Source organism: Ammospiza caudacuta, chromosome 11 (genome assembly GCF_027887145.1).
Source record: "Ammospiza caudacuta isolate bAmmCau1 chromosome 11, bAmmCau1.pri, whole genome shotgun sequence".
In the NCBI taxonomy this organism is placed as follows: domain Eukaryota; kingdom Metazoa; phylum Chordata; class Aves; order Passeriformes; family Passerellidae; genus Ammospiza; species Ammospiza caudacuta.
The window spans coordinates 17,985,240-17,993,119 of NC_080603.1; the positions used below are offsets into that span (position 1 = coordinate 17,985,240).

General features: G+C 54.3%; 1 protein-coding gene across 1 annotated transcript; it reads left to right on the forward strand.

Moving 5' to 3' along the window:
* The first annotated feature begins 4,771 nt into the window (after window positions 1-4,771).
* On the forward strand, window positions 4,772-6,340 carry SST (somatostatin). The gene is made up of 2 exons (XM_058812552.1): window positions 4,772-4,989; window positions 5,847-6,340. Exons 1-2 carry the CDS (start codon window positions 4,852-4,854, stop codon window positions 6,057-6,059), a joined length of 351 nt encoding a protein of 116 aa, XP_058668535.1. The 5' UTR covers window positions 4,772-4,851; the 3' UTR covers window positions 6,060-6,340.
* The last annotated feature ends 1,540 nt before the right edge of the window (window positions 6,341-7,880 follow it).

Here is a 7,880-nt window from a genome sequence, read left to right on the forward strand (position 1 = left end):
ATGCCATGGCAATATCCTAAGTGGCTGAGACTGGGAATAAATCTCAGGTAGCAGCATCAGAAATCCTAAACACAGCTCAGGCTCTTAGAGAGAGACATTTCAAAAATTAGGTACTAGAATTCCAGCTCTGTGAACTTCCACAGCCTGACTGCCTTCCCTCTTTACTACTGGAGCAGAAATCCCAGAGGCTTGTAACTGATGGAGAGGCAAATTCTTTTGGATCTGTGCCCAAGTTTTACTATAAAAACAGAACCTCTCGGGGCTGTTGTAAGTCTGTGCACAATCCCAACATTGCTGCTGTCTCTGTGCCCCATTCCAGGGGTACACGGTAACATTCAGCCAGAGGCTCTCTCCCTTATTGAGCTCTTGGTTTTTATTATCACTCAGGCAATGACTGACTACTTTTTCTCCACTCATCTGGATCTCCCGGGGCAGAAACCTGCTTTATTAGATTTCCAGCAAGCTGCTAGAGCTGTGGGGCTGTAGCAGCCTCCTCACTGCCCCACATCACCAGCTGCACGTCCAGAGGCAGTGCAGGGAATGCCACCGCTCTGGCTCTAGAATATAAAGAAAAGCAGTATTCCCTGCTGGCAAGGCGGTGATCCAGGGCAGAACTGTCCTGCTCGTGGAAGCAGAGCTGAGAGTGTGGAGAGCGCTCCGCAGGTGATAGCGAGGGAGATAAGGTGCGATGGAGCCGGGCTGGCGGCTGCAGTGACAGCAGAGGGCACGCTTCGCTGCGAGCACACAGCCTGGGCACCCGGAGCCGGGCACGGCTGGGCTGCTCTGGGCGCCCGGAGCAAGCTGGAAGCGTGGGGGAAAGGAAGCAGTCACAGGAATTCAGAGCAATTCAATCGTCTGCAAAGCCACATGCCCTGCAGCGCTGCGGCAGAAAGAAAGGAACAGAATTGCCTTTGCCACAGCCCAGCGGATGATGGATTTATCTGGCTGGAGAATGAATGCAAAAAAATTCAGAGCACACTGATCCCATAGAGGAGCTGGGGGAAGGGAAACTGGTAAGTCAGTCTGCAGTTCACTCGCTGATCTATGTCTGCACCAGCCATGAGGACATCTGGAGGTCTGTCCTTACCCCTTCCCCAGGAGTCCTCTATGGGAGACAGTCCAGGCTTGAATGGAGCAAATGGACTTCCTTTCTCCACTCCCTTGTTGCTGGTTCCTTCAGGTCAGCACAAGGCACTTCTCTGAACCAAAGCATGTGGTCTTTTTTCCTTTAGATTTTCCTTGAAAAGAAAGAAAAATTTTTTCAGAAGGAGAACATCACAGGGATTCTCACAAACATCACCTGAGAACTTTGGTCCATTCAACACTGTATCTGTGAACAAGGCTCAGTGCCATGGGAGTTCAGTTTCTCTCCTTTAAACAGGCTGAGTTATTTCTAGGGGAACAGTCCCATCAAAGCTTTGTCTTTGGTCCTGCCTCACCACCTCAGCTGAATCCCAAAAACCTCACAACCTCAGCTGAATCCCAAAAAGGTAAAATCCCAAAAAGGTGGATGTCAGAGCCTTTCTGAGGCTGCTCTGGCTCAGGAGCTTAGTCATGTCCTGATGGAGGGCATGACCATAGAGAAGAAACCAACCACACTTTCCTCAGGTGAGCTTCTGAAATTCAATAGGACAAATGCAAGACTCTTCCATGCAGCCACCATTGCCCTGTTGCTGGGGAGCACTGATGGAATTCCTCCAGCCTCCCTCAGGCAGAGGGGGGAACAGACGGACGGCCACTCAGCTCCAGTGCTGCACAGAGAGATGGAGTCAGAGCCAACCTCATCTTCCAAGCCTTGTCCCCATGTGCCTGGAAAAGTCAGTGAACATCAAAGCCAGGAATTCCCAGTGTGACTGATGGTCTGTGCTCGTCTGGAACTGGACTTAGGGAGTCCAACAACTGCAACAACATTCCTCCAACCCAAAGTCCCATTGGGCATTATTGTTCTATGGCGGGATGCCCTGCACTGCCACGTGGTCAGGGAGGCTTGGCAGGGCAGGATTGGGCTGGGTAAATGCAAAAATTAAAAACAAGGGGTGGGTGAAGACAGGGAAGGAACAGTTTTGATCTGAACATCTTTAATAGAGCTGGGCTCATGCACACAGAGGTGCTGCAGGTAGCTGGGGAAGAGCAAGGTGCTGAGTAGTCGTGGTTTGGTCAGAACATCAAGAATGGCCTCTCAAAAGCCCTTAGGAATCAAGTCTGGTATCTTCCCCCATTTCATGGCAGCAGGACCATACCAGCTTCCTGAAACCATCCCTGCCAGCCCACCAGGGACCCATCCATCTCCAACTGAGCTATGTAACTCTGCAATATCCCACTAGGTGTGTCAAAGTCCTGTTGGCCCCACAGGAAGTTACCAGGAAATGAGAAAGAGGGGAACTCATCAATTAGGTTGTTCCTGCACTCTGCCAGCTCCTACAGCTCTCATCTCCATGTCCAGGTGGATCCAAAGGGCGATGAAATGTAGCACAGCTGCACTCCAGCCCATTGCAGTGCTCTAAGAAATACAGGTGCTGAACTGATCCCTCTGGCACTTCAGGGCAGATCACTGTGGAAGCCAAAGGAGGATGGTAGCTCTGGAGTGATGGGAGTTCCCAGTGTTCCCATCCCCTTGGGGTGACACACTGAGTGACAGAAGGGAGAGCATCCTGCTGTGCAGTGGCGGGGGATGTTAGGTAACAGTTTCCAGTAAGCCACAGGGGAATCTGAAATAACCCAGTGTTGTCTCCCATTCCCATCTCTGCTCCTCTCCAATGTGGAACCCAAGCAGGCTGCACTGCCCTGGGCTGGGGGAGCTGGGATGAGCTGGTGGGGAGTTGGAGCCTTCTGCAAAGCTGGCCCAGGCTTGCACTGCAGCGTGGCACATGTAGTCCCCAGGCTCTCCTGTGCCAAGCAGAGCCCAGCTTGCTGCTACTGGCACATCTAGAAAAGTGGCAAAATTATTGCTGCTGAGAGAATCCTTTCCTAGGAAACCTCTCTGGAAGGCAGGCAAGAGATTCAGGACAGGTTTGGTGCCCCGGCATCTGCTGCCTTGGCCATTTGCCATGCTGAGAACTGGCTCTGCTTCTTTGCCCACAGGAGGAGAGAGATGCTGGTCCAGCTGATAGCACAGGATCTTGGTGGAGAGAAAAGCTCTGGCAGTCACAGCCCTTAGGGACAGTCCAATCATTTCTTTTGGGTCCAGTCATTTCTCTTGGCCTTGGTAGGAGGCTGTGTCCTGTGTCCAAAGCAAGGGAAATTGTCTAAATCAGAGCAGGGGCTGATTCTTCTCTACTGGTTTCCCCAGAGCAAGACCAGTGCTAGAAGACAGACAGGGTCCCAGGAGCACAGAGCTTGGCCTTGTTCACATCAGGCAGATGAGGAAAAACTGGCTATAAATGCAGCACAAGTAAACCCAAACCTCAGGGTCTCATGGGCTACGAATGATGGCTTATTCTCTCATGCTTTTCATTAATTTTGCTCCATAATTTGGGAAAGATGAAGAGGACGAAAGCTATGTGAGGCTGCAGAGCCTCACTGCACAAAGGAAGGGAGGCACCGTCCAGGGAGGGCAGTGGCAGTGCAGCCCAAAGTTCTGCCTGGTCTGGAACCAGCAACCAGCACCGATTCATCACGTTGGACTGAGAAACAGAGCAGGAACACTTTGTTTCACGTTTCACACTCCCTGGTCAGCTTCAACAAACACAGACAGGACCACCAGGGTTGAAAGTGGGGCAGGGGATGCACATTAATTCATCGTGAAACAAAATGTCATTTTGAAGGCTTCTGGAGACTTTTTCGCAGTACTTGAATTCTTGTCCCCTCAAGAATTTGACTTTCCTCAGCTGGAAACTGAGATGGGAGAGATTCTGATTCTCCTTTTTTGACAACAGAGGCCCTTTCCAGCACTGCTCTGCTCCTGCCAGATGGGAGACAGCTGAGAAGGCTGATCCTTCAGGGGGGTTGAAGCAGCTTTTCCCGCTGTGGGCACCAGCCATCTCACAGGAGAGGCTGGAGGAGTGGGGAAGACTGTCCCACCATCCCAGTGGAACAGGTGCATGCCAAGGGACCCGCATGTCCAGTGACCATGAGATGGAGAAAGGGGTCCCCGCAGGCTGAGCCAGGGACCAGCACGCCCCGACCCAGGCACAGATTTGCGATCGCCTCCCGGAGCGGCAGAGCCGCGGCAGGAGCCGGGCACTGTCCCCGGGGGCTCCCGCTGCCCCCGGAGCTGCCCCCGGGAGGGAGCCTGGGATCGGACCGGTGCCGGAGCGACCCACAGGGGCAGGGGAGGCCAAAGGACCCCCAAGGGCACCTCAGCACCCGCACTCCCTGCAGGAGCCGGAGGCAATCGCCCTTCAGGGGACCCTTTGCAGCTCCTTCTGGAGCCGTTTCGCACCGACGGGGCGGGACCCGGTTCCAGGGCGAGGGGCTTTGGCAGCGCGACTGCGATGGGGGGCTTCACCCTCCGGCGCTCGGTCAGAGCCGCGGGTGGGCGGTGAGAGCGGGACCCCCCAGCGCCGCTCCGGTGGGCTTGAGGGGGGAAGGAGGGAGCGGACGGGCACGGTCGGGAGCTCTGGAAGGGCGGTGATCTGGGGACGGGGGCTGGGGGCGGCCAAGGGAGCTCAGGGGGAGCCGCGGAGGCTTGGCCGGCGCCGGGCAGAGCGGAGCATCCCCTCTCCCGTTCCCCCCCCGTCCCAGAGACCCACCCCCGGCGGCGTGGGGCGAGGGGGGCGCCCCCGCCTTGACGTCAGGAGAAGGATTTATAAAGGCGGCGGGCGGCGAGGAGATCCCCAACGCCGGAGCCGAGCCGCAGCGGAGCCGCCAGCGCCTCCCGCCGCCGCCTCCCGCGCCCGACCCGCCGGCGAGATGCTGTCGTGCCGCCTCCAGTGCGCCCTGGCCCTGCTCTCCATCGCCCTGGCCCTCGGCACCGTCTCGGCCGCCCCGTCGGACCCGCGGCTCCGGCAGTTCCTGCAGAAGTCGCTGGCCGCCGCCGCCGGGAAGCAGGTGAGAGCGAGCCCCGCGACGGGGCGGACACCGCGGGTACCCCCGGGCGCCCCGACGGCCGCGCTGCAGGCTCCCGCTTCTACAGAAACCCCGATTCCCCCCTGCAGAACCTCCGCTCCCTGTCACAGCCCGCTGCAGAGCCCTCCCGTTCCTCGCCAGACTTCCCCAGTGTCCCTGTTTCAGACGCGCGGTTCCTTTCTGCAGACCCCTCTTTCCCCGCAGATCCCCGGTTCCCCGCCGGGGCTGAGCCATCGACGGGTTGGGCAGCTGGTGCTGGGAGGTGAGACAGTCCAGCTGGGTGCTGGTGGTCAGTAAGGAGCAGGCACTGCTGGAGCACAGGGCAGAGCTCCTGGGGAAGCTCCCAAGGGTTTCTCCGGGTCGCAAAATGAAGACAGCTTTCCTAGAGCACAGAACAATGGTCTTATCCATGCTGGGTGACAGTGAGGCTTGGAAGGACTAGGAGAAAAATAAGTCCCAGTGAGATGGTGACCAATTCAACCTCCCCTACCAGCTTCCCCAAAGACCTTTCCCATGTCACTTTAGCAGCAGGCTCGTGGCATCCTCACTGAGTGCTGGAGCCGAGGGAAGAGAAGGTAAAGACAGGTTCATTCCCTGTCATGCACAGGACAGCAGCTTGTTCCCCACCACCAGGTAGATGCTACAGACACAACTGCTGCATAGCAGCTGTCAGGCTGGTCTCTTTGGAAAGCCAGGGCTCCTCTTCTCCTCCTGCATCCTGAATGTCTCTAATCTGGCCACCGAGAAGTCTTAGAGGAACAGAGTGGTGAGCCCCCAAAATCCAAGGAGTAATTGTGGTCTCTCTATCTCTTTCTCCCTTTCTGTCTTTTGTCCCCAAGGAACTGGCCAAGTACTTTTTGGCAGAACTGCTTTCAGAGCCAAGTCAGACAGAAAATGAAGCCCTGGAGTCTGAGGACTTGTCCCGAGGGGCTGAGCAGGATGAAGTGAGACTGGAGCTGGAGCGCTCGGCTAACTCAAATCCCGCTCTGGCACCCCGGGAACGCAAAGCAGGCTGCAAGAACTTCTTCTGGAAAACTTTCACATCCTGTTAGCTTTTGAAACCCACCTCTCCTCCCCATCCATCCCTGCCCTGCCCTGAGCAGAACCTTCACCACAAGAGGCGAAGACTGTAAATACACAATCCACAGTTATGGTGAAATTAAACAAGAAAAATTTGAGTTTGATTTCCACTTGTTTTAATAAAACTTTCTGTTCCAATTGTACATGATTTGCTTGAGTTGTGATTTCTGACTAGTTCTTTGATGACATGCACTCTGCAACTCTTTCAAATGTACTGTTTTTAATTCTCTGTTGCAATAAAATTTATGTTTCAAACGGTGATGCTGAGGCTCGGTGGTCAATGAAAAAACTGAGGTTACCTCTCAGGCTGCTCATCTTCAGAACACTGCCTGTCTCAGGGCAGCCAACACCGTGCACATCTGCACATACGCACACACACACAGTGTATCATAATGGGATATTTTTTCTGTGGTCTTACTGAAAGAACTAGAACCACAGTAATATTTTAGATATCAAATCCCTGCAGTTGTGGCTGAATCAAATCCACAGTGCTTGGTACTTCAAGTCGGTCTGGAGGATTTACACCCATCACCACAGGGATCAGTAAAAATCTCAGCTGTGTATTTCAAGTGATGGGGATGGTAAAAGTAGTTCATGGTACAAGTTTACACCACACATCTCATCCCTCCTCAGCCACAGGCACTAAAAGATTTCCCTACCTGGCATATTTTACTCCTTGCAGCATTCCTGACAAACACTGTTCCTGGGATTCCTTCAGAAAGTTCTCCTTTGTTCTGCTGTGCAGGGGGCAGTTTTGCATCCCTGTAAAGCTGAGATGTTAATCCCATGACACCAGCCCCTCTCCATCTAATGAACTGGTCACAGCAGTTTTTCTACACACCTCATCATCTTGAAAGACAATATTGAAAGGTTCAGCAGGGTGGGAGATAGCATGGTGAGAAAAACATTATTTTCTCAATGGAAGATAAATTTTTCATGCTTTCACAGTCTCAGCTTTCTGTCTGTGCTGGTTTGTGCCACACACTCACAGGTGAATTTGAGCCGTAGAGCAAACATCCCGCACAGGGGACAGGTGCCACTTTGATGAGAAATTCATCATTCAGGATTAAAAATAAGTATTTTGTAGCCATCATCTGTGAAAGAAGGGTGAAAAATGGGGGATTTCAGAGATATTAATGGGCACAGGGCTCAGCAGGACTCCAGTGAAGGTGGATTCCCCAGCTGAAGGCTTGTTAAGTTGCCTCTGGTCTGTGCTGAGCGTAGCTCTCTGTGGGGCATCCTTCCTGATAGCTCATGGACCATTGCTTTCATTCTTGGTCTGTGCCTCCTTTCCCTGTAAGCAGGGGGCTGTTGGATACGAGCTGAGGGGAAGGTGAATCCCTTGTTGTTGCCAAGTGTGAAATGCCAGCCCTGCTACAGAGCTCACTCCCTAAAGGCAGCAGGCAAAGGCTGCAGGGACATGCCCAGGGAGGGGAGCTGCTGGTATCAGCCCCTCTGAGGGGGCCAGAGGCAGGGCTGGATTCTGCCCTCCCTCCCTAGAGCAGGGCAGCCGTGGCTTAGCCTGTGCTGCAGGCAGGGCTAAGGTCTGCTGCTGGCCCAGCTGGATCCTGCACCTGCTGGAGAAGCCTTGCTGTGATACCGTCCTGTGTATCCCCAGCTCCTGGGAGCTTCTCTTCTCCTTCTTTGGGAGTGGGATGGGTTTTGTGGTGTGGTCTGGGGAAATGCTTGCTCCACATGCAGTGCCTTGGGGTTAGGGGCTCTGCCCTCTTTACCATAGCTGGGTGCAGTGAAGACTGGGCAGGGCACAGTGGTCCTCACAGCATTTTGTGGGG